A 26,201-nucleotide genomic window follows, 5' to 3' on the forward strand; every position below is an offset into this window, starting at 1 on the left:
GGGGCCGGACTGCGGGGCGGAGAAGAGCCGGTGGCGGGGCCTGCGGGAGGGGCGCCGTGCAGGTGGGTGTGTGGGGCGTCGGGCAGCCCGGGTCACGGCAAGGCCGGCGGTTGTGGGCGGCCGCTGCGACGGGCTGAGTGTGGGGGGGCGCGCTGAGTGTGAGTCGGGCGGGCCAGGTTGGTGGTTCGTGGGGTGGCTGGGACCGGGTTTGTGCGAGCCCTTGGCCGCGGGCAGGGGCGCGGTCCCTGACCCCTCCCTCTGCCGAAGCGGGGCAGAGGTGGGCGTGTGGAGAGGAATGGAGCTGCGGCAGCGAGAGCGCAGAGGGCTCCAGTGACGCAGAGTGGTGTTGGGCAGGGTCCCAACCCCTCAGCCCCGTCACCGCGGGGCCTCCCGGATCTCGCGGCCTGTGTGGGAGCCGGCGGGGTAGCCGCTAGCCTGGCCCGGGCCCCCGTGCCGGGTCGGCCGAGGCAGTGCTCCAGCGTGGGGCAAGGCTGAGGGCGAGCTCCGAGGGGCCCTCGCTGACCCCAGGAAAGCAGTGTCTGCTGCTCACTGGAGGGAGAAGGCAGGAGTTAACCTTGCCGCACCGATAAGATACTTGCCTGCTGTTCTCTCAGCAGAGGAGTGTTGTAGAGCTTCTTCGTGTGTTACTACAGCCTCTTAGGCAAAATAATGTATGAAAGCTATAGCTGTAAGTGAATCCTGGTTTTAATACTAAAAGCCAAAGGGAGGAAGGAAGAACATTTCTAGGCAGGTTGTTTTATTAATAACAGCTTTATTAGAAAAAATAATGTTTTGGTGAGTCCCTTTTCTGGTAAAACAAGTAAAAATTTGTGTCTGTTTATTTAGATTTCATTCTTTCATAGTTAAATCGAGTGCTCATTTGTTGAAAAAAATGGAAAATAAAGCTGTTTGTCCTGAATCCATGTTCTGAGCTCTGCAGTTTTTAAAGGGGATTATTTTAACACACCATAAGTTTTGAGGCCTGGTAGGCACTGTTATTCAGGCTGTGCTGTAATTTTTCTGTCAGTTTTCTCCCTGTCTTCAGTTTCTCTCTGTTACTCTGGGTGTTTTTGGTGATTTTGTGGTGGTTTTCTTTACCTAAGATTTCGTGGGTTGGTGGTTTTGTTTTTTGGTGGTGTGCTTTGTTTTTGTTTTTTCCTCCCCTCTTCTATAATTTTAAACTAGAATTTTGACATGCTGGTATGTGGAAAATCTCATTCAGATACTCCACATTTGGACAAAAATACCTAACTTTTTCCTGAGTGGTGGCCCTGTTACTGAGAATTTTTACCAGCGGCAGCCTTAAGTCAACATTATTTATATCCTGTAGTCCAGTCAAAGAATTAGTGCAAAAACTTTAAAAACAGCACAGTGCCTGTTTATTTTCATCTTATCTTACATTTCATTATACTGTTAGATGTGCTTCATTTTTAATTACAAATGTAGAAGAGAGACATTCTAGTGAAAACTAGAATATGTTGTCTTTTGTTTTCCAAACAGTTTGCATGCTCCCACTAGACTGGTTGAATTGGTGTTTCTTCCTAATGGCTCTTTAGTGCAAGCTACATCCCTGTTGAAGTTACTAAGTGCTGTGCACTAGTCTTGTAAGATAAGTATTAATTTGCAAGTAGAGAACTGGCTTCTGTATTTAACTATGTATGAAAATAGATGTCGCTCCCTCTTCATGGTGCTGTCTTCCAGCATCTATGACTTGCTGATGCCAAAGCTTGAGAAGCCTTATATTGTGGTGTCCTCCCTTGTATGAGTTTTTTGAGATCACTCCATACATTGGTTAGGTGTACTAAACCATCAGAAAAATATTCTTGTTTTCTTTTCCTGGATTTGTTTTCTTTCATTTTGTAAATAAAATTTACTGTAGTAGAGGACTGTGCTGGAGTTGGCACAAGGTAGGAGCAGGAGCTGCTTGGGATGGAAGTGGGGACTGGCACTCCACCCTTGAGGCAGTGGTTTATTCACTTTCCTGTGTTTTGGGTAACCAAGCCAGTGATGTATCTAGGCTTACTCATTGTTTCTTCAAATTAATGGGTTGGTTTTTTTTTTTGAAACTTAGGTAGCTACATCACCCTGCTTCCTCTTCCTTCTATATTGCTTTCTTCTCCTTTGTTAGGGAGCCCATAGTTTATTCATACTTGCATAGGAAAATGTTAGCATGTGACTTTCTTTGTAGAGGAATGTATAAAGCTGTTACAAGCATATGGGGTAAGTAATGAATTTAAACTTAAAAAGGGGAAGTTCATGTTAGACACAAGGAAGAAGTTCTTTGCTGTGAGGGTGGTGAGAGGCTGGCACAGGTTGGCTAAAGAAGTGGTAAGTGCTCCATCCCTGGCAGTGTTGAAGGCCAGGGTAGATACAGCCATGGGTGACATGGTCTAGCATGAGGCATCCCTGCCCATGGCAGAAGGGTTGGAACTAGATTATCTTAAAATCCCTTCCAGCCCAGCCCATTCTAACAATCTATGATTCTATTTATATGTTTACTGATAGTGAATTTAGCTGATAGGGAAAACAATACTAGGAGAAATGAGTGAACATTACTTCTTGAGGCTCAGCTCAAATACTGTTCTCCGTAGGTTGCTCTTGGGGTATTACATTAAAGTGTTAAAGATATATCCAGATTTTAAATGATCAAGTGTAACTCAGTCATCTGTGGTTGAAGATTCCCCTTGGGCTTACCAGCAATCCAAAACCAAACAACTTGGAGCAGTTGTACTCTGCAGAGACAGAAACGTGAAAGAGCTCTGACACTAAGCATGCAGTGCTTCTTATTCACTAAAAGGAATGAAAAACTGGTTTGAATTACTAGTTTATTGCTGGATTACTTCTGTGGCTGATGAACTAACTTGGTAGCACTTAGATGCTTTTTATGCTGGAAAATCTGTATTGCCACTTCTTCGTAGATGTGATACAGTTGTGATTGTGTAGATGGAAAATGGTTGTCTTTTCTCTGTGTGAACTCTAAAAAGTATGATAGGGAGGGAATAGAGAACCTGGTCATGTAAGAACAAAGACTTTTACACATCTTTTTCCTTTCAGCATCTCAAGAGGAAAGATCTGTTTTGTGTATAAATAAGTGATTTCCAGAGGACAGACCCAATGACAGAACTATCTGCGCATTTACCCCAGTTTCAGCATGGGCAGCTGACAGAAAACTTCCCTGATAACCACCTCAGCAACACTGTATGTAAGAATTTTATTACCTGGTAGCAGTTAAATCAGCATGAGTAACGAGTGTGGATGAACATACAGTTCAGAATGCTCGAAATCTGTCTGGGAGTAGTAATCTCTCATCTGGACTGTTGTGGTGATAAGCTGCTGAAATACCCTGTAAAATATCATCTGATGTTCCAAATCAATTTTTATATACAGACAAGACTTCCTCAGTTTAAAGTGGTGTTAGAATGTCCAAGCCCTCAAGAAAAATAGAAAATGGGGTGAGTGGGATGCTCCCATGTCACACATAGACTTTTAGAGGATTTAGTGAACTGTCTTTTCTAGCCTGGCTGTGTTCTGCTTGATTCATAGGTTTCTCACTCAGTTCATTTTAGTCTAGGTAGAACTTGAAGCCAGGGTTTTGTTGCTGTTGCTGGAGGACTGCTGTGCAGGAAGAGCAGCACTGTCTTGTCTGTGAATATTGTTAAGGTGCTTTCAGAATTCTTGAGGTTTTTGTGGGAAGGGGGAACTCAAACCATAAACTTTCATGAGATTGCTTTGAAAGATTTGTTGCTCAGACTGTACCCATTGTACCACATGTGTTTTGGTAAAAAAAAGTTTAGATGATCTGCTTGGGTGTTGTCCTCAGGCTCTTGGATTTGTCATGCTCAGTTCTTTGTTCATTGTTCTTTTACAGCTCTTAAATATCAGGTTTCCTTGTGACACAAAAATGCTCTTGTATGGCTGGGCCACTTGTAGCCATATTTATGGCAGTGATTCAAGAGAATATTTTGATCCCTGCTCTAACTCTTCTATACAACCCAGTATTTTGAAAAATCCTTTATCCCAATTTGGCAACCTGGTATATCAGTAAAAATAAAAAACCAGACATCTGAAAAGTTATTTTTTAAATCAAAAAGTCAATCTGACTAAAACCCTACTGTTTGTAAGAAACTGTTAATAAAAATAGGGAAGTGGAAACTTTCCTACTGTGTGCTTCGTGAGGGAATGAAATAGGTTTATTTTCCTCTTGGACAGGTGACAGATTAACTTTTATTGAACGCTTTTGCCAGATAAAAGGCAGAGCTCAGTGATAAGCTGTGGGCTCATGATCCTTACAGATGCACACATTCTTACAGGAGCAAGGTAATGCTCCTTCCTAGCAGTGGGGGGCAGATAGTTCTATTTTCTTCTCACTAACAGATTGTACTGATGAATTACTACTACTTGTGCTGCTTTTTTCCATGTTTTAAGTGTAACTGTGGGTGTGGTTTCAATACATAGTTGTAATGGTTTTTCTCACCTACACACATCTGCTTTGTTTTTGTGGAACATACCCAAATCCTTTCCTGCTTAAGGGTATCCAGCTTCTGTGGCTAACAGTCAGAGTGTGAATGAACACTACGTACCATAATTCTCCATCTCTTCTTCAGTCACACCCCAGGAGTTCAGAACAGTCTTCAGTATGTGTCATTGTATCATGACCTTTAAATGTAAATGGTGTATGTGAGAACTAGTGAGGTTTGTGCCCACTGTTAGGCAAAGTGGTCTGCTCCTGGTGTATAAGTCTGGATTTAATAAATAAAAACTGTTATCAAATATGCTAGGTTTTTATCTCTTGGTTCAGGGGCATTGCTCTGGGTTTGCTATTAACTATTTTACTGATAGGAAAAAAACACATTACACTTTGCTTTTGATACTGTTTGTTCACCTGAAAGCACATAGTTCGTAACTTACATTTGCTTATGGTGTTGCAACAGGTGTTACTGACTTTTTAGCTTCAGAATTTTCACTTTTAACAATGTCTGAGGAAAGTGAAGAGTCTGTTCCTTTGCTTCCACTTCAGCAAGAGTCCATGGCTTCTGCTCTGTTTAATACTGATCAGGTAGGATATGAGTGCACTTTGTTCTTTTAAGCAGTGGGGCACACGCATTTCACCTTTAGCCACACTTTAGTAGCCTGAAAGGACAACTTTTTTCCTAGTTTTTACAGCAAATGAGAGGATAACTCTTACAACTCTTTTGATGCTGATCTGCTTGTCATGCACTGTGTATTAGTATGTAAGGACATTTTATGGTTGTCTTTGTTCTTAACTAGTGAAGGGAATAAAACGGCACATGCTTGTCTAATTTCTTCAAATTTTCTCTCTGTTTGAGTTTGCAGGTTTTTTTTAGTGGTGTGCTAGTTAATCAGGCTATTCTTTTGGCTCCTTCTGTGTTGTGCTTTGCAAAGTTGTGGATTTTTTTTCACTTTTATATTTTTATGCCTGAGATAGTTGTAATGGGTTCCTTGTGCAGAGCTGCTATTACAGCAGAGAAAGCAACATATTCTGCAAGTGTGCGGAAACCTAAATACTAGATCTTTACTTGTGAAGTGTTCCAAGGCTCTTATTATCTCCAACATAGTATTACTTAATGATCATTTCAGGCAGATTATTTAGGCAGATGGGTTTATTGTTATCTTAAGCTGAGAGAAATGGAGTAGTTTACTCTCAAAGTGAAAAATGTTACATTTCAGCTATAATCTATACAGAAGGAGGTTCAGTTGCAGCCAGCATGTCAGAATAATTAAACATGATCTCCTTGCATTCTTCCATATTGCTGTTTCTATCTGATTTTCAATAATTCTGTTTGAGGACTTTACACAAAATGCCAAGTGATTTATAATGAATCTTTAATAAGAAATAATATTGAACAGAAGAGCTTTTTTTGGGCTATACTTTAATGATACTAAATTCAAATTAAGGTTAAAACCTTAAGTCTCAAAATCTGTTTGCCTGCTAGTTTCAGTTGTTTAGCTAAGAGAATTTTAGACTTTTTTTCCCTACCCTTATGTTCAGTTTCTTTTTTGAAAAAACAAAGCAAATCTTCCATCAGGACAGTTCTTGAAGCCCTGCTTAGCCTTGATCCTGAGGATACCACTGAAAAGGAGTAAATAGAGAAAGTGTTTGGTGTTTATTGTTACTTAGTAATGCTTTGTAAAAGCAAATTTTTCATGAGTTGGGGAAGCTGTAAAGCTTCAACGAAGGTTTTAGCAGTGTCAGTGTTTCCAGTTTGAAGTCCTGGCACTTGTACTCCTTAATCACTGAAGTGCTTTTGAAAACCCCTGTGAGTTCCTGAGGGTAGACTTGACATCTGATCTTTCCGGAGGGTGGGGCTGGGAAAATTCTGTATAAAGAATCTCTGAAATTATTATTGATTTATCAAAACCCCCCAGTGAATTAATGAGATATAAGTCAGCAGTTATGGTTGTAGATGCTGTTAAGAACAGGTAATGAGACTTTAACATTGTATGTATAAGGAAAAAATTATTTGTGTAAGCAGAAATTCATTAGGTTATTTTCAATGCCCTATCTCATGTCTAGAGCAATTTTACTTAATGAGTGGTATTTCTTCCTTCAGTTTGTTGTACATTTTAATCTAAAGCTGCTTTAGTGCACTTAATCGAACTAAACTGTTTGAAATAATTCTGAAGAAATCAGACTAATTTTGTAAGGGGTCAAAAATCTTTATGTAAGTTCTCTTATGTTAAAGCTTTTGAGCAGAGGAAATAGAAACAGTACAGCATTGGCTGTGGACAGTAATGCGGGGAAAAAAAAGTAGTCTTACTGTTGCATTTTGGGCTTGTTTAGAGTGACTGGTAAACATAAAATGGTGGTGTTTCTTTGTAGTTCAGAATAGGTGAAACATAGGTTACTCTCTTGTTGTGTTCTCTGTATATGCACACTGTATATAAAAGACTGAATGTCCCCTGCTGATGGGGCTTCTTGCAGAGGGGCAAAAGGTTTGAGACACCAGGAGGAGTGCAGACCCCATTATTTACTTGTACATGTTATTTCCAGTCTCTGGTTTTGCTTGTGGTTAACCTTAATTCTGTTGAAAGTTTACCTCTGTCCTTGTGTTCAAATTACACCCTTGGTGTTTCATATAGCAGCATCAGGAAAGCTAGGAGGCTCTTTTGTATTTGTTAACAGGAGTGGTGGAATTTCTTCAATGCCAGTAAAAGGTTGTGTCAGTAGTATCCTTGGGAAAGGAGAGAAAGAATCTGCATGCTTAGCTCATCATGCTGAATCTCTGTATCAAATCTCAGTACAGACTGAGAATTACTTGAGTTTGATCACTATTTCTGTGTCATTCTTCTCCCTAAAAATGTGGAAACACAGTGCCTCTTGAAACTCTATTTTGTATATTCTAGTTAGTGTACAGTAGTGGGAGTAATATGGTAAAGACAGGAATTTTCTTGGGATTTTCATGGAGTTAGGTTTATATATATCTGTCATTTCTAGGAACAGATATAGTTAATTCTTGTGAAGCTGAGAGTAATCTTCTGTCATGTACCCTTGCATGAACTGTAGATTGGACCAAAGGGAAAAAGCTGTCAGTCTTTATTCAGCCTTAAAGGAAATGGGATGTAGGCTTTTAGATCCAACCAGCCTACTTTCAGTTTTTGCTTCTAACATCACCCTGTGCTCTCATTCTTTTGATAACTATGTGATGCAATTAATTACTACTGTTTAAGTCCTTGCTGAGCCAAATGTTCCTGACGTTAAATATTACCTTACATGTATTCCTCTTGCTTCGTGTACAGGAGTATAATTGTGGATAGTTGCTGAGGAGACTGGTTTTTGTGTGTTGCAGAATGATGGTTGCGAGAGACGTCGCCATGATAATAGTGAGCGCAGAAGAAATGACAATCCTGACTCTGAAACCAATGGGCAGCCACAAAACATTCAGCAAGTGGTGGAACAAGATGAAGAAGAAGATGAGGAGCTGACACTGAAATATGGCGCAAAACATGTGATTATGTTATTCGTGCCTGTCACACTTTGCATGGTGGTTGTTGTTGCAACCATCAAGTCTGTCAGCTTTTACACACGCAAGGATGGACAGCTGTATGTATTATTTTCCCCCCTATCTTTTTAATGGACTAACTTAGAAAATTTTCTGTAATCTCCATTTCTTTGTGAGTCTAATTCAAGCAGTGAACTCCATCTTGCCTCCCTTTCCCTTTCACCAGCCTAACAACAGTTTTGTTTTATTCCATCCAGAAACCAGACTCTCTCTTTGTGGTACTATTGACATTTGTTTTCTGTCTGGTGACCAGTCAGGATAATGTGGTTGTTACTACTTGATTGAGATCCTAGTCCTCATTTTAAGACTTCATCATGCCCTGTGGTATTTAGAGAATAAACTGAAACCTGAGTCAAAGCCATTTCGGTTGTACTCTGCTACAATGCAAACATTTTGGAAAAGGAAGAAGCTGCTCATTTAAAGGAAGTAACAAATACTCCAAGTTCTGATTTATCTATGCTGTTTGATAAATAAATTCAAATGGAACAGGAAAACAGCTTTACAAGGTTCACTTCAGTTTCATCTACAGAAACTATTCTGGCAGGTTTCCTATATAGAAAATGGTTTTTGTCTTTTTGTTTTTTTTTTTTTTCTGGGGGTGGGGAAGGAAGGTGTTTGGGTTTTTGTTTGGTTGGTTGTTTTTGGTAAAATATTCATGTTGTCAAAAAAAGGCAAATTCAGTAAAGCTGATTTGAGAGAAAGGAACAAAGGAAGAGCACTGAACCTGTCACAACCTGCAGCAAATCAGTCTAAATATTCCATTCTGAGAACATTCAGACAAAATGGTTCAAAGCATGTTTGCCTTTGAAATGTTATGTTATACAATAACATAAGCAAGTCATAAAATGCTTCAATAAAACACAAAGTTCTTTCTCTCCATCACAGTTTTTAACCAAGGAATTATTTTTCTTTAGAATTTTATTTATGGTAAGCATTCTCACCCACCAGTGAAGTGTTTTCCCCAGTCTCTTGTATTTTTTTAAGACAGTTGAGTCCATACTTTGGTTTGTTGAGATAACTGGGGGATCCTTTCACTGCAAATCCAGTAGATGGTATGCTCATAAAGGTCTGGCTGCAGTAATAGTCTAGTGACTCATAGCATGTGAGTAATTCTGTCAAACAATATTGTGGTCCATTTTTTTTTTTTGTTTGTTTTACAAAATATAGTAATAGTTTAAGAATGTAGGAAAGGCAAGTCTTCTAAGGATGTTTTAATTAAATTTTGCCTAATATGATAGTACGCCACCTTTCAAATTTTGCCCAAGTAGAAAATAGATGTTGCTCTTACAGCTCTGAATTTAAAGATCAGTGCAAATTCAGTTGATGTTTGCCTCATGTATCAGAAACATCTACATTCAGTGACATTTCAGTTGACTCTTTGTTGTTGTAGCATCTACACTCCTTTCACAGAAGAGACAGAGACAGTGGGACAGAGAGCCCTGAATTCAATTCTCAACGCGGCTATCATGATCAGTGTTATCATTGTTATGACCATACTCCTGGTTGTGCTTTACAAATACAGGTGCTACAAGGTGAGTATAGATATAGCTGACCTGAGTAATTGTGCTATTTTTTAGTACAGAATATTGAGAATGGAACAAAATGAAGGGTGTTACCAAGGATGAGTGAGCAAGTGTAGCAGAATTGGTGATTCAATTTACTGTTCCAGTTTTGTGGCTGCTATTCCTTTGACGCAGCAGGAGACATAGGCCCAGTGCTAAATCTGCTGGCTCTTTTGTCAGTTAGAATTGTAGTACCATTGCTTTCTATTGCTGTGTAATACCCATGTACTGTAATCTTCCTGCAGTCAAGAACTTAGGAAGTACAGATCTGGTCTTACTATTTGAAATCTGTTCAGGACCTCAGGGGCTTTTCCCCTCTCCCAGCCCTACCCCAGTACAGAAGTCTCCAAACTGTGATGAGTGCATGGCTGTACATGCCAGACAATATCCTTATAGTAAACACGGAGACACTAAGGCTCTTTTGTAAAAGACTTCAAACATATGATGATGTAATCTAGGCAAGTCCAGGCTGAGCATAAATAATTGCAGTGTCACCTGCCTGGGAGGAGTTGTTTGTGAATATTCCTGGTTGCCTTTTGGTTTTAATGACCAATTTGACAAGACTTGGCCTAATAAAACTCCCCAGTATGCAGCCAGAAGCTTGAACCTGTTTCGTGATTGTAAAACATAGTGGAATCCATGCACTTGCTCAAAGCTTTGCTTCTCTTTATTTTATCACCAAGAGGGGAAAATGGTTTTTGTCTTTGACTGGAGGTAAAACCCCTTTTCAAAGTATTTGTGAAGTGACTGGGGAAATTATTTTTGCCTGAATCTGCATAGAGCTTGGAATGTTTTCTTTTTTTGAGGTATAGACTTTTATCACATTGTGGTGTTAAATCTGGATTGACAAAGTTTTCTTTTTAAATTGCCAATTCTGTTCATTCTAATGAAGTCAAATAACTGATATACTTCAGCTAGGTTCCTTAGCACCCAATGGGTGCTCCTTAGGTGCTGAAGGCATCAACTGCTTTTTACGAAGCTTTTCGCGTTCCTGGCTTCCTTCTTGACTTTACAAAGTACTGCGCATTCTTCTTACAAAAATAGTTGCTGTAGTAAAAAAAAATAGAATAATCAGACAACAGAAATTTTATGTAGTTATGTTTTATGCTAATTAAAAGAAATATGACTTATTTTTAGAATTGCTAACAGTGTATTTCTATGCTGCTATACCAGAATGCTGTAAAATGCAGTTACATGTCCATCTGAATGTATTTTGCATGCAATATATAGTCTAGATTATGAGGAATGTAATTTATTGTGAAAGAACATTATGCCTCCAGCTGAGAGTAATATTGTGCTTTTTTTCATAAGATTTTTATCTGAAAACTCCTTTGAAGAAAGGAAATACTGTCACAGCTTTACTGCTGTTAGTTTTCTGTGTTTCTTCTGTATGTGGTAAACATGGTCCTCATTCTAGCTCCTACATCTAATCACAAACAGCATCTTCGAAGATGATCCTATTTGACTAACTTTTCTTATACCATTTTTTATTATTTTCTGCATGTGTCATTGTTTTAGCCGAATCTGGCTGCTGTAGCTCGTTTTGATTCTCTGCATTCTGCTATCAAAGTCAACTCTGCACTAGCAATCAATTAGCATCGAAGCTGTTGTCAAATGAAGAATGAAGATTATTTAATTAGTAGGCAACAGATCTGCCATGGTATCCTGCTTGGAAAACATTGGCCAAAAGTTGCGAGAAGCACTTTGGCAAAATCACTTGTTATGAAAAGAGGCTGGTGATCTGAAAAATGCTATAACAAATGAGAGACATACTGAGAATAAAACAAACTTCCATGTATAGGATGCCCACTTACGACAAGTCTTGAAACTACCTTTAGTACTGCTGACAATAGTTATGCAAAGTGTGTGCAAACTGCCTTGGTATTAATGGCCTTGGGGTTTGATATTATTAATGTTTTATTCTTTAGTAGAATGAAACAGTAATATTCACTTTAATTTCTTAAGTGGTAAAAAAATTTAAGAGCTTATACTACAAATATAAGAACTACACCTAGAAGTCATGTTGTTATTAAAGGAAAAAAAAGTGGTTTCAACTGATTTTGCAGGGAATTAAATTCCTCTTTTTATGTCACTACCTAGATATATAGGTAGCTTTACAAGCTGTTTGAATGTTGGATTCCTTTTCAGATACCTTTTAGTCTTCAGCTTTAGTACATTTTCTTCCCTCCCCATTAGCTCTGAGTGACAGTTTGACTGATTGAGAGATACTTTGGCAGTTTTCCTGCAGCAACTTTACAGGCACCATGCTTATTACATATGGGAAATTGAGTCTTTTAGAGACTATACTAAGAAGTATGGAAAACCAATCTGTTGTATTAGCAAGTTAAATGACAAGTTTTATAAGGTTGAAGGTTGAATTTGAACCTGTTCGAAAGGATGAGAATGAATGTTTCAAAAATCACTGGGAATTTTAAAAATCCTCATGAAAAATTTAGTATTAAGCTAAATGTTCTAAATTACTAATTATTAGATTCTTAGATTTGCTGGCAAGTCTTGGTTGCCTCATGTAAACATGATTCCTTTAGTCTGTGCACGTATGCTTTACTTTTAACTTTTGCAAAATACTTTAAAAACTATACCATAAGATGCATTCTGCTACACATCTTTCAACAGAGAAAAAAATAACACAATTTCTAAACACTTTCTGAATACTTCAATCTAGTAAACATACATGGCTAATTTTCCACTAAGCATGTCCAAGCAGGATTTCTTACACAGCTTGAATTTCTAGGTTATTGCTTCGGAGTGATTTTGTACTTGCAGTGTTGGGTCTGGTTTTATATGTAAGATTCTGTGCTGAGAATTTGACAAATATGTTTCATTCTCAATTTAGAGATTAAAAAGCTACAGGTCTCTTAAATCTTAATTTTTAATTTTGCACAGTAATATACAAAAGTGCTGTGCACTTTTGTCAGTGTGAAGTCTGTGTGTCTGTCTTTTCCAGGGTTAAATCTATTCATGTTTCCGCTGAGTACAACCCGAACTGTTTTTTGTTAAATTGCCAGGCATGTGTATCTGCTCTCATATCAGAATTTGGGATTGTCTGTAGGTGATTGATATATATTCATATGAGAATATAGAAATCCTTATATGGTTACTCATGAATGGCATGCTAATTCTGAATTTTAGCAGATAAGAACTGAAGGTTTTTTGTGTTCCAGCATTTAATTTTATAACTGTATTCTGAAAATGTTTTAAAATCAGATCAAGCTCTTTAGCTGCACAAAAATGAACTCTGTTTTCTATCTGTGTTTATACTGGATACTTCTGCTATTAATGCCACTTATCAAAATGGCCTAAAATATACAAACAGTAGTTTTCACTGTATAGCAAATCTATCAAAAGATCACAAAGCACTTACAGTTCATAAGGGTAAAGTGAAATACAGTAATGTGTGTAGACTAAATATGAACTTAGCAAAAACCAAAAGAGAGCTATTTGGAGTATTAACTTTCTTGCTTAAATCAAAATGGAAAATAAAAACATTGTTAAGTAGAGACTAATTTAAAAAAATAAATCTTAAAGAAATCTGTATTGATATCTTTTATTCAGGTGATCCATGGCTGGCTTATAATTTCTTCTCTTTTGCTGCTTTTCTTTTTCTCGTTCATCTACCTGGGGTAAGTGAACTAAAGCATTAATATGCTATTTTTAATGTCTCCCTTTGTTTATTTTAGAGCTAGTCCTTGAATCTTAAGAAGAGTGCCATTGAGTAAACTATTGCAATGAAATTTTTAGTTTTATATAGTTCCATAGAGTACACATAAAAGAGAGATTTATGGGTTTACAGTGCATCTGATATACAGAAGTTGTCCATCATGTGTATCACTAAAATAAGCTGTCTTCTACAGGGTAGCTTATTCTGTTAGCATATCTTCTGATAACTTTAATTTTTCATAGCCATATGACTCAAAAGTGGTTGTGTACTTTGTGGCTTTGGTGGTGGACTGTATATGCAAAGGCTGTTTGCATGTGAGTGTCAGAAAAGAATCAACTGAAAAGAACTGCCTCTCTCGAATATATTGCGTGTTTTTCTTTTCAAATTTGGAAGTGTACCTTTATTCAGATATCAAGAAAAGTTGTTCATCATAGTTGGTATTTTCTAAAACAAGCAACCTGATCAGGCTTTTTAACTAGAGTTACGCCACAGAGCTGTTACTTGATGACAGGTACACTTCTTCTTGAAGAAGCTTGTTTAATTTGGACAATAGGGGGAGAAAGTGGTGTTCTTTCAGTCACTCATTTTTTGCCAAAAGTCATCTGTGATGCATTTTTTTGCTCAGTATTTTAACTTTATTAACAACTTTTGAAATACAAAGCAAGTTGTGCTGCACAAGCGAAGTGCAGGCTGGGTGGACGCAAGTTGCCAGTCTCACCTCCTTTGGGTTTGAGTTGGAGCTAGCACTTTTCCATGAACATGTGTGGGTAAAAAGACTAAAGGCTTTCATTCTTCCTACTGATGTTCAAAAATCATGTGTGCAGTCAGAGTTACTGGTCATAGAATCACAGAATAGTTAGGGTTGGAAAGGACCTCAAGATCTTCTAGTTCCAAACCCCCTGCCATGGGCAGGGACACCTCACACTAGACCATGTTGCCCAAGGCTCTGTCCAGCCTAACTGTGTCCTTCCCTGTCAATTTCTGTTTTGTTTGAGAAGGAAATAAAGCATTAATGATAATTTTCAGAAAAGTGAAAATGTTGGTGTGAAACAAACACTGGTAAAGCTATCCCTTTTGTGAAGAACAGGGAAGTTCTCATTAAAGATTGAATTTTACGTTTGTGCTAACATTGAATATGAAAATTTTAAATAACACTATTATGAAACTTGCATCTGTAACCTGTTTACATTGGTTTGAGCTAATGTGGTTCATAGTATTTTCTTTTATTTCTTTTTTAGTGAGGTTTTCAAGACATACAACGTTGCCATGGACTACATTACAGTGGCACTCATGATCTGGAACTTCGGTGTTGTGGGAATGATTTGTATTCATTGGAAGGGTCCGCTTCGGCTCCAGCAGGCATATCTCATTATGATAAGTGCTCTCATGGCCTTGGTGTTCATTAAGTACCTTCCTGAATGGACTGCATGGCTTATCCTGGCTGTCATTTCAGTGTATGGTAAGGTCTGGGGCAAGGCACAGTAACAGATATTATGGTGGGAATCTCTTCTGTTCCCTGACTTTCCTGTTTGTCTGATTAGACCTTTAAAAAGATAAAGGAGGGTGGGGGTTAGTAGGAGGATGTTGGTGTCATCCATGGCAGATAAGGTGATTACAGACTTCAGAAATAAGATCATGATCTAATCTGAGATTGGTCCCTTGCAGCTAAGGGCTTTGTGTGATTGTGTGATGCCATCTTCCTTCATGTTTTCTGAACTTTCTAGATTCTCTGGGCAGGAGAATTGAACTAATTCAAGAAAGGAGGAGATAAGAGACCTATGTTGCCATTTTGATCTCTTCTAGGAAGGTGGAGAGCTTTTAGCTTCTCATTTTATCCAGGAATTCTTGGAAGCTGTTGTATGTTCAGAATTTAGGAGCTTGTTGTTTGTGTACAGTCCCGTACAGGTATAAATCTGCCTAAAACCTGCCTAATTGCTCAAATTTGCAGACATAAACAACACCTTCGTCCATGTCTAGTAATGAGAAGGAAGCAAGGAGTGATTAAAGACTGTTTTAATTGCTCAAAGTCATTTTACATTCAGAAGAACATGGTTGTGAGATTTGTTTCCTTGACTTTTTAATATAAAAAGAAAATTTACTTGAATTATCGCATATTAGACTTTTTCAGAATGATGACTGATATGTAGATGTAGTTTTTTCATAAAGCTTTAGAGGGCAGTGAACACTTGGTAAGAAGATCACTCTATATCCCAAATACTAATTTAGTTCCCAGGCAAGACTAAAATCCAGTTACTTAGGCATAATTAAAACATTACAGCCATGAAGATGTGCTCATAACTTGATTTTGGTTTGGCAGCATGTAAGTGTGATGAATGCATACTCTAAAAGTCACTGATGGTGATAAAGACTGAGAATGTGTCCAGCTGTAGAAGTGCAGGGTTTAATAAGATTGTATTAGCTCTGGTAGGTCAGTGTACTCCCTAGGTGTGCTTTCCTTTCAGAGGAAGGAAAAATGTCCCTTGTGTGTATGCTGATGGATCATAAGGCACAGAAGGAAAACCTTCGTATCCCCCATTCTGGCTTTCACCCTTCGTATGACTGGAACAAATCGGAGTATTCCAAGCATTCAGCCTTCATACAGTGATTGCAAAACAAAATTACTCTTCTGGACGTATTCCGTAATGTGGTTGTTTTGAGTATAGGGGAAGGCAAGTTTCAAAGCCTGTGACCCCACACTGTGAGTGCCAGATTTTGTTTCAAATCAGTTTAAAGACATACAGAGAGTAGAGAATTGCAAATGATAGTAACAAGGTTAATATGTAACTGTTACAGATTTCTGTCCGAATATGCAAGACAAGGGAAAGGTAGCTGAGGTTGTTTGTGGAGTTGCAAATTTCATTAACAAGCCATTGATATTCAGCTGAGAAAGCACATGGAGCACCTGATAGATCAGATTTCCTTAACGCTATGCTTTGATCTGTGCTTTGATAAGTAACTTGTTTCAGTTACAGTCATACAGTTAATTTACAAAACAGTTATCCAGTTTTGGAAATTAATGATTTTTCAGTTAATTTTTATTCACCCTGTTTCATAACCTGTACAAGAATTAAGAGAAGCAACGAAAAGGTGCTGTCTTATTATGCTAAACATGCTTGAACACTTCTCAAATCTACGCAAACAGAACATTTTTCTGCAGTGCTTAATAAACCCGGGTTTTTTCCTTTTCATGTGCACATTCACTTTTTTACTCTGTAAGTGGGAATAAATATACAGGTGTGCCTACTTAGAAGTTATATGAGCCTCACTTACCTGTTGTCTTATTTGTTTTGGCATTAAACTTGGTTTAGGAAAAGCTTTGATAATAGAAAGCAAGCTTGGGTATTTCCAAGATGTTGAGTGCAAATAATTCACAAAAGTTAATATTCAACTTAGAAGTTAACATACAGATACAAAAAAATGTGATGTCCTCACTTAAGAAAATATGCAGTAGTAAATGTAAGTAGTCTGCAGTGGTGTAAGATCTGTTCATTCTTCCTTTCAGATCTGGTTGCTGTCCTATGTCCTAAAGGTCCTCTTCGCATGCTAGTTGAAACAGCTCAGGAGAGAAATGAAACTCTCTTCCCAGCACTTATTTACTCCTGTAAGTACATTTCTCACTCAGGTGAAGTGATTTGCTCATTTTTCTGTATTTTAACATGGTGCTTGTCAGCTGGAATTTTTAGTCTGTTCATTGAGGCCTCAATTTTCTTTTCATTATTGATTCAAAAGTGTGGAACATCTGTCTAAGCTGCCCTGAAATAAAACCCAGCATGCTTTATTACAAAACATGAACAGGAAAAATGGTAATATACCTTGTTTTGGCCAAAGAACTGTGTCATTAAGCTGTGAATTAAGCCTATGCAAAAGGTGTATTTGTTTTCAGAAAATATTTATGAGCTTTAAGAGCTTAAATAATCTGTGTGCTACTGAAAGGAAAGGGAGAAATTGCCAGGAAGAGATTTGTTTATAGAACTGTTTTCTCCAGGGCTTATCTTTCTCAATACATTGTTTCTCCCCTGCAGTTGTGAAAAATAACCTACGGAATGTGATTTGCTGTTATCATCTGTGTAATTAGTACATAGTTCCACTTTCTGAAGTTCCACATTAGAACTTTTTAGTCTGTACAACTGATTGTTGCTTGCTCTAGTATTTCGGATAAATGGCAGAATAGGTTAATGGTCAGTCAGTATGTTACTGGTGTTCCAGAAAGGCCTGTGTTTGGAAGCAGGAATTGTGCTGTAGAGGGGCTACTTCAGGGCAAGGTTACAGAGAATGGGGAGGGTTTTCTTCATCTGTCACTCTTGTGTTTTATTGATACTACTCATAGCTGCCTGTTCTGTTGGGAGGAGGGGTTAATGCTAAGAAACAACAAACCTGAATTAAAATACACCATTTAAGTGTGACAGCATTTCATTACCTCCAGATTGGAAAGTTCTTTGTGATGGTGGGAGCAAAGAACTATTAAATTTGATGCAGATACTGCCTCTGAATCGATACCAGTCTTAATAGACCTTTTTACTTACAGGGAAAATAACTCAGTGGAAGAAAGTAATGAAGTTGTTGATTCAGATTTTCAGAGTGGGCCTCCTCACATGTAGAAGTATTTTCTCTGGCAACAGCTGTTGCCATTTTTTCAGCATCTAGTAGGAATAAGACTTTTATTCTCCAAGTTCTCTAAATGCATGTTGTAGCTGATACTGGCTGTATTCCAGTTATTACTGTGCTTTAATGAGAGTAAAATTGTCTGTTGCAAAAGATAGATGTATCAAAAAAAAATGGTTTGATGCCATTATCTGATGAGCTGTGCTGGTGTGGGGATTTTTATTTTTTTGTTGTTTAATAGCAACAATGATATGGCTGGTGAACATGGCTGAGGAAGATCCAGAAGCCCAACGGAAAGCTTCCAAAAATGCTACTTATGATAAACAAGGTGAGTTTTACTTTGACAGGCCTTCATTGTTGTCATTTTATTGAAATACATGTTTATGGATATTTTGGGGTTAGCTTTTTAAGTGTTCTGATGGCTGTGGAAGAGTGAAAGCATGGAGGCCTGATTGGGAATGATGAATCTGTCAAGACCTCAAAACAGGCTTGCTTACTGCGTGGTTAATGTTCTTGTATTCACTTTTCTGGGATCCAGGATGGTGGTGGTGAAACGACTGTCAGTAGGCAACTATTGTCTGAGCTCAGTTGCTTGTCAAATTGGGATTATATAGCATAATGCTATGTAATTTGTATTTGTATTAAGCAGAAATGTGTCTAGGCCTCCTGGCTATGCAGCTAGTGTTTAAAAACGTGGTTTACTGGTTTACATGTATTAGTAAAGAAGAGTAGAGTTTCTGAATTTAACATGCTTGAAAGGGTGTTACATATCTGTAACTTTCAGTAACATTTTCTACTTTACAGGAAAATTAGCAGTCAGTGTTGATTAAAGAAGTTAGTAAAAGATTAGAGTTTATTCCTTAAACTGTGATCTTTAAATTAGGTCACCACAGAATTTTCACTCTATTATGTCGAAGTACTCCTGAATACTAGGACCTGAGTGTAGCATGTAGATACTGTGACTGCAGAGTGCACTTTGACTCCTGATTGTTTAAATAAGTGAGAATGTGTTGTAATGGTGTTCACCAATGTTAAATAAAATGTTGCTAAATATTATGGAATACTTCTTTTTTTTCCTCATTCATTCATGTTCTTACACGTGGAGAAATCGTCATGTTTTAGAAGGCACTTTTTTGAAGGTGATCTTAAATGCTTTTCTTCCTTTTTAGCTCCGGCAGCCCAGACTCGGAATGAAGATGCTGAAGCAGATGATGGTGGATTTAGTCAGGAATGGCAGCAACAAAGGGACAATAGAATAGGACCCATTGAATCAACACCTGAATCTCGTGCTGCTGTTCAGGCTCTACCTGGTAATTCTCAAACAAGTGAAGACCCTGAAGAACGTGAGTATGAAGTACTGTGCCCAGAAGACTTAGTAAATCTGAAGCTAGTTAGTCTTGGATATTCTGGCTGCACAAATAGAGTGTGCTGTGAGCTAATGACATCAACGAAGAACTGCTCTTGCTCATGATCAGTGCTGACATGCCTCATAGAAATAGATGAAGTTGCTTTTTGGTAGCTGCAGGAGTGAGTAATACTGGCCAAATTGCACTCCAGTTTGATACACAGACGTAAAACTTGAAAAGCACGAACTGCTTTCAGACCATTATACAGTCAGTTGCATTAGCTTCTTTTCCACATGGTGTTCTGTATATCATCTCTTTTGGATTTTAGGCCCTGTAAAAGCAGTCATTAATGCCTTTTGCCTCAAGATTAAACTACTGTAATCCACTCTGTAGAAAGCAATGTTTAAAACCTAATTGGAGACTGAAACGAATGCAGAATGCCAGGAGCTTGCTTATTTTTCTCCAGCCTCTTCCTGAGGTGCATCATCTTTGGAGAGCATATCACATTGATACTCAGAGATCTCTTTTAACACACTTGTGGTTTCCAGTTGCAGTTTAACTGCTATTAAGATTTGCAAAGCTCTAAATAAATCAGGGTCTACCTGTCTGATAAACTGCTCTCCCCATGGGATGCTCTATATGATGTAGGTGCAACTACTTCCTTTGATTCTCAGGTGCTCCTTTGTTTCTAAAATTGTTCTTAAAGTAGAAGTCTGTTTTTAATTTATTTCGTCCCAAAAATTCAGAGTGTGTTACAAATCCATTTTAATTTATAGAGCTTAGAAAGATAACATTAAGATGCATAAATTTTTAAGATTTGGGCTATTTTAGTTAGTTAAGTAGTTAACTAAAACTCTCTTCTGGTCAGACTAATGATTTTCTCCCTCCTGTATTCCTACAGCGAATAGTAATGACAGATGTTCAGCGATCCAGACTTGTTAGCCAGCATTAGCTTACTAGAAATTTGGAGTAGCTCATTAGAAATTTGGAGAGTTCACTTGCATGGAAGAAGTTTCCTTTGCTTATTGTTCTGTCACACTGAAAGCAAGCATCAAAGTTTTGTGTCAGCAATTTTGAGTTTGCCTTATTTTTCCTCTGTCTTCCTCCCCAGCCCTCTTCTTTTTTCCATTTTTTTTTTCCCCAGTGATAACCAGGCATACACCTCTTTTTAATAATCTAAATTCTTAGAACTAAAATGAGGTTTGGGCTGAACAGTAATCGGGTAACAAAGTAAACAATAGGCCAAGTGAAAACAGCTGGTGACCCAGTGTTGGCCTCTCTGACTTAGTATCTTGGATTAAGAGCTCAAAATGTACTGGTGTTCAGGAAATCTTCATTATTTTGTTTGCAGAAATAATTGCATGTTGTGTTCCCAGAATTGTTGCTAAGGTTGGTGGTTACTGTTTAAAAGACTAAGACGTTAATTCGTAAGTTTTCCTAGATCTCACATTTTAGACTAAATATGTTGGGTTTTTGCCTTGGTGATAGACCCTGTAATCACACACAAGTGCTTTTTAGAACTATGTTAGTAAGAATTCTGTAGGAAAACTGGGCAATGGAACGTTTTGCTGGATATGAGTTTCTAAGTGGCAAATAAAACATCATCTGCAAAGGGCTTATTTGTATTCTCCCTCAGCCATCTTAAAGAAAATTGTACTTGAGTATTCTGTTGAATATGGTATGACAACCAAAAGTGGACATTCCCCCAACAAATATTATTACAAACATATGTGTTCGTATATATTGCATCTGTATGTACAGGGGACTAAGAATATAGAAAAAATCTGATAATATGTTTGAGTGGTATAATGTTACTAAGACTTCTTGTTTCACAAGAGTTTTTCTCACTTGATTTAGGAGTAACGCTAGTTTTGAAAATGTTCTTGCTAACAAGTCTTGTTAAAACATACTATAAATCTGTATTTTCTGACAGTTACTGATGTCTAATATTAGTAGATTGTCTGGTACTTAATGCTGCTATATATTCACTTTTGCAGGAGGAGTAAAGCTAGGTTTAGGAGACTTCATTTTCTACAGTGTTCTGGTCGGCAAAGCCTCTGCAACAGCAAGCGGGGACTGGAATACAACCTTAGCATGTTTTGTAGCCATATTAATTGTGAGTATGGTGTAATATTATAATAGGCATAGTGTCTATTGTTTGTCAGAGACAAAGTCGTAACTACTGCTGTTTTTTATTTGGAATTAATTTATCTGGTGACCAGATAAATGAATGAGGAAAACTGATGAGGGCTTTAGCTGTCATCTTTGCTGGCTGTACCTCTGTCACTTAAGCCTTTAGTTTAAGAAGACATGAGCTGTGTCTTGTATTTCTGTGAGAATAATGTTTGCATATATATAATCTTTTGCTTGTCAGAGTTCCCTAATTTCTCCCTATGTTTTTTGTTGTTTCTTTTTTTCCCCCCAGGGTCTGTGCCTTACACTTCTGCTTCTTGCCATCTTTAAGAAGGCCTTACCAGCTCTTCCAATCTCCATAACCTTTGGGCTAGTTTTTTACTTTGCTACAGATAACTTGGTGCAGCCGTTTATGGACCAGCTAGCATTCCACCAGTTTTATATCTAGCACATTTGATGCTGGCATGGATATTTGTAGCAAATCTCCAGGAGGAAAAATGTTTTTCCTTCAGTTCTCAAGTGAGACTGAAGTTTAATCCTCAAGATTCCAAGCCTGAATCATTACAACTTCCTCCAGTGGCGTGGGTTTTTGTTGGTTTGGTTGTTTTTTTTCCTGAGACGACTGCTGCACTGAGCACCATAAGAGCTTTTTCTGTGTGAAAATGACTTCTTCCTGATGGCCGGTCTAAACCAGGTGCTATTTTATCAAAAGTAATCTGATGCATGTATATATCTCTGGTGAGGACCACTGCTGTGAGAATTGCTAATGCTTCCACCAGCAATGTGATCTCTTACCACAGGTTGATTATTTTCACAGCATTAAGGGTGCTCAGGACTTCCTTGATGTTAACAGAGGAAGCTGACAAATCACAAGGAGCTTGTCCCTGTATCTGCTTGAAGAGAGAAAAAACCCAATTCAGACTTCTTCGGCAGAGATTTTTTGACAGTGGAGTCTTTGTGTAATGAGAAAGTACTTCATAGCAATTTGACAAAGGTAGAAAGGACTGTCATTCTAAGAGTGTTCCACCACTTCATAGCCTCTGTGCCTGAGCATGCTTTGTTTATTAAATTTAAAAGCTTTTTCTTTTTTTTTTTTTCCCCCACACTGGAACAAGACCCTCTTCTCACTTTTAATACTTTGAATCCTCAAGCATGGAGTGCACCTTCTGTACACCTGCTCCAGTTTATGTAGCTACTTAGACTTGGACTGAATTATTTGGCATTAGTAGATCATAAGGTCCTAATTTGGATCTTAGGTTCTAGAAGGTCAATAAACTACATTAAAAAGCGATTTAAGGACCTACTCTCTGTGCTCTTGCAAATCATTTTACTAGAACACCATTTCAAACCCTACCTTTGAGAGCGATCACTAACAGCGTGGACTGCATTGTTGGTGTATGTTCCTTTTGTTGAAATTCTTATAAGTAGACCTCTGCAGCAATCCCAGATGGAGTTTAGCTTGCCAGATCTAGAGGCCAAAGTGCTATTAGTAGCACTTCTAATGCTTCATTTAAATTTTCCTCTTCAAAAATGTGGTTTACCGTTCAGTTGACCTGAAGTATTGGTCAGTCAACCTTCTAGCACCTCAAGCTGTGCAGGGTTAGTTTTTTGGTTGGTTTTTTGTTTTCATGCAGTATCTTTATTGGTGAGGACACTTAAGTTGAGACGTTACTTAATGTTACTGATAAGCAAATTTTGTGACCACTTTCACTTTACTTACGTCTCCTGTGAGGAACCTGGAAAAATGAAAGACAACTCAATCACTGAAAAGAAGATAGAAGATTCTGAACTTCTTAAAAATTGATTCAAACTTTAAAACTGTTAAACTCTGTTTTCTTCATTTGAAAAATATAATTTCTAAATAATTGCTTGGAAATGAGTCTTGTGCAAGATGAAGTTGATTTTGCCATAGGCTCTTACTCTGTACAAGTAATTTATTTTTTGAAGGGAAGCATAGGGAGTGGTACTGTTGATGGGCATTCCATTTTACTTGCATCTTGATAGTGAAGTCCCTGCCAAGTAGAAAAACTGTCAAAATCCTGACAAGTTCCTTTTACCTTTTTTTAGGGCTTTGTTTCAGTGCCTGTAGATTCAAAGGACTAAGACACCACAGATGCTCACCAATCATTGCCCAAATAAGGGAAGAAAGGCTATGATGTAATAATCTGCTTTAAAACCAGGAAAGGTTTACTTTGATTGTCCTTGGAAACATCTGTCTCTTCTAGTATGACTTGCTAACTGCAGTGTTAGCATTTATGATCTCATAAAATATGTTGCCTTGTCTCCTCTAAACTACTTTCATTCATTATCTATTTATTTATTTCATGGGTGAAATAAATTTTTTTATTTCAACCAAAAATTTTATTTCAGCCAACATGGCTTCAGGAAGGGCAAGTCATCCCTGACAAATTTGATGGCCTTCTATGATGGGCCTACAGGATTGGTGGATAAGGGGAGGGTGATTGACATCATCTACCTTGACTTTTACAAGTTATGTTACACTGTCCCACATGACATCCGTGCCTAAATTAGAGAGACATGGGTTTGACCTGGTGGATAAGGAATTGGCTTGATGGTCGCATTCAAAGAGGTGTGGTCAATGTCTCAGTGTCAGAGTGGGGATCAGTTGATGAGTGACATTTGTCAGAGGTTGGCATTGGGACTCTGGGGTTGGAAATAAATGATCTTTAAGGTTCATTCCAACACAAACCATTCTGTTGTTCTATGATCTCATTTGTGTGCTGATTTGTTATGGGTAGCATTATTAAACCAACCATATCAAAATTGCTTACACTGACTTCTCAAGTCAAACTTGCTTATGTTTTCTAGCTTAAATCACTGTTCCATTTTTGAAGCCTGACCCTAAAACAAGTTGTTTTTTTTTTGTTTTTTTTTTCACAAGCCTTTTACATGTTTTTATACTATTGTAACTTGTCCCTTTCCTGAGCATTATATCTAAGAAAATTCCCTTGTGTCTTGTGTAGGCATCCTAACTATTGTTTTGTTGTGTAGAACAGGTTTGCTGAGAGTTGGCGTGATTAGCATCAGTTTGCATATCTGAACCAATTCTTAGTTAGGAGTTGTTACTTAAATGCCCCAGTTATCTTAATTATTTGGGGTTTTGGCTTAAATATGCACCATGGGAGCACCATCTCTATGAAGAGTTGCTTTAGAATCTATAGAAATGCACAAAAGCCTTTCCATATACTTGAATGGGTGTTAGCTGTACAACCCAAGGAAGAGCTCAGAATCTTCAAACACTAAATTGCCTGTCTTCCGCCCCCCAGAGCTGCGTCTGCTATCCTAAAGTTAATTTCTGAGCTAGTGTGGAATTACAGTGGTGGAGGCAGTAAAATTTATATTCACAGGAACTGTTCAAGTTTATGTATTTGAATGTCAAATTCAGAAGGGAAACTGCTTTTCAAGCTCAGACCAATATATGTTAAAATAAACTGCTTATTACCAAGTCTTAACATACACTTTCAAAAATCAGATGAAATTTTCTAGATTTGCCCTCTTATACCAAGTCATGGTAGCTTATGTTCCAAATGAGATCTTGCAACCAAAGATTATCTCAGTACTTGGGTCCATGATGTTCAGTTGAGAATAGTCTTTGCTTGTGGATTGTTACAACATAAACATGAAGGTTGTGTCACTTTCCTCTCTTTTGTCTTAAAACACCAGTCTGAGATCATGAACCATTTCAGCTTGGCTAGCTTGGTATAACTGAAGGACTTCAATATGTAATCTGCATTTTTGAGAATTTTTGTTATTATTAAATTAGTATGTTAATGACAGCACATTAAACTGTAGCTCTGAAAGAACTATTGTGTAACCCTAGTAGCTAGATTAATCTCTTTTATGCCTGAGAAGATTGACTGATAACTGGTGTGTGACTGTTCCAGTGTTCATGCTTTGAAACTGGGTATCACGATAGCTTTCTCTCCCCTTTCAGCTTACATCCGTGATTAGTCTCCTTTGGCTAAGCTTCAGATAAATAAATGAGGAAAAAATAATACTGAGTTACATACTTGACTAAAACCTGGCCACTTTCATTTCTCCTGTTTTTTTTCCTGTTGGGGGATTTAATCCAGAGCAAAAAAGAGAGATCCCTGGAAGCTGGTCTTAATAGAAATGTGTATGATGCTGTCGTATCTACATATTGCATATACATATGGGATAGTGCTATCTGTGGAGGCGCTCAAATTCAAATGTCATCTGTGTGAGGTGAGATTTGCAGGTACGCATGTGATATTGCAACACATACAGAATAGTTCTGACTGGGCAGATGATGACTTCTTTGAGCCAAATAACCAAGGGCTGTGCTTCACTAAAAATGTACAAAGCAAACCCTGACTATTTCAGGCATAGGAGACTGGTGCTTCTTGAATATATAGATATGTGTCTGTACCTGTAGCCATGTAGATATATATGTACTCTGGGCCTGTAGATGAGAAATATTCTGCCATTAGTGCAGTCAAGAGTTAAAATATGCAGAAGTACATTTTGGGTGGATGGTACTGTATGACAAAACTTCTCAAAATGCTTTATTTAAAAAGAAATTACTTTTGGCAATGATGCTGTTGAAATGAGTTTAATAGACTGTGGAACATGTCTGCACTGTGATTGCATCTCAGTGGTAACTTGGTCATTGGGAACGCTGAAACATGAACTAGAATGGAATTCTACACTCAAAGCATTTGCTGTTTTCTTTTTTACAAACACTGGTTTGTACATAACCTGAACTGAATGTGAATGTTTTTTAAACACCTTTCGTGGTCTTGATGTTTTTGATAGATTATTGGAAATTTTACTGTATTTGTCTTAATTATTAAAATAAAAGTTGCATGAATCCTGA

At 37.8% G+C, this 26,201-nt stretch overlaps 1 protein-coding gene across 4 annotated transcripts; it reads left to right on the forward strand.

Moving 5' to 3' along the window:
• PSEN1 (presenilin 1) lies at nt 1–26,201 on the forward strand. 4 transcript variants are annotated; one of them, XM_031049417.1, is made up of 12 exons: nt 1–62; nt 3,055–3,198; nt 4,932–5,056; nt 7,809–8,062; nt 9,412–9,553; nt 13,157–13,224; nt 14,501–14,721; nt 16,765–16,863; nt 18,106–18,192; nt 19,034–19,207; nt 21,208–21,326; nt 21,636–21,791. In XM_031049417.1, exons 3-12 carry the CDS (start codon nt 4,973–4,975, stop codon nt 21,789–21,791), a joined length of 1,404 nt encoding a protein of 467 aa, XP_030905277.1. In that variant the 5' UTR covers nt 1–62; nt 3,055–3,198; nt 4,932–4,972. The 4 variants fall into 4 exon arrangements, with proteins under 4 accessions (XP_030905277.1, XP_030905276.1, XP_033918172.1 ...); XM_031049416.2 differs by lacking the exon at nt 4,932–5,056 and having other exon boundaries at nt 21,636–26,201; XM_034062281.1 differs by lacking the exons at nt 1–62; nt 4,932–5,056 and adding an exon at nt 118–176 and having other exon boundaries at nt 21,636–22,316.

This window comes from Melopsittacus undulatus, chromosome 4 (genome assembly GCF_012275295.1).
Source record: "Melopsittacus undulatus isolate bMelUnd1 chromosome 4, bMelUnd1.mat.Z, whole genome shotgun sequence".
Classification (NCBI taxonomy): domain Eukaryota; kingdom Metazoa; phylum Chordata; class Aves; order Psittaciformes; family Psittaculidae; genus Melopsittacus; species Melopsittacus undulatus.

Coding starts and splice junctions, on each gene's coding strand:
- PSEN1 (XM_031049418.2), top strand. CDS start 3,115: ATGACAGAACTATCTGCGCATTTACCCCAGTTTCAGCATGGGCAGCTG. Junction 5,057..7,808: donor CTCTGTTTAATACTGATCAG/GTAGGATATGAG, acceptor TGTGTGTTGCAG/AATGATGGTTGCGAGAGACG. Junction 8,063..9,411: donor ACACGCAAGGATGGACAGCT/GTATGTATTATT, acceptor TTGTTGTTGTAG/CATCTACACTCCTTTCACAG.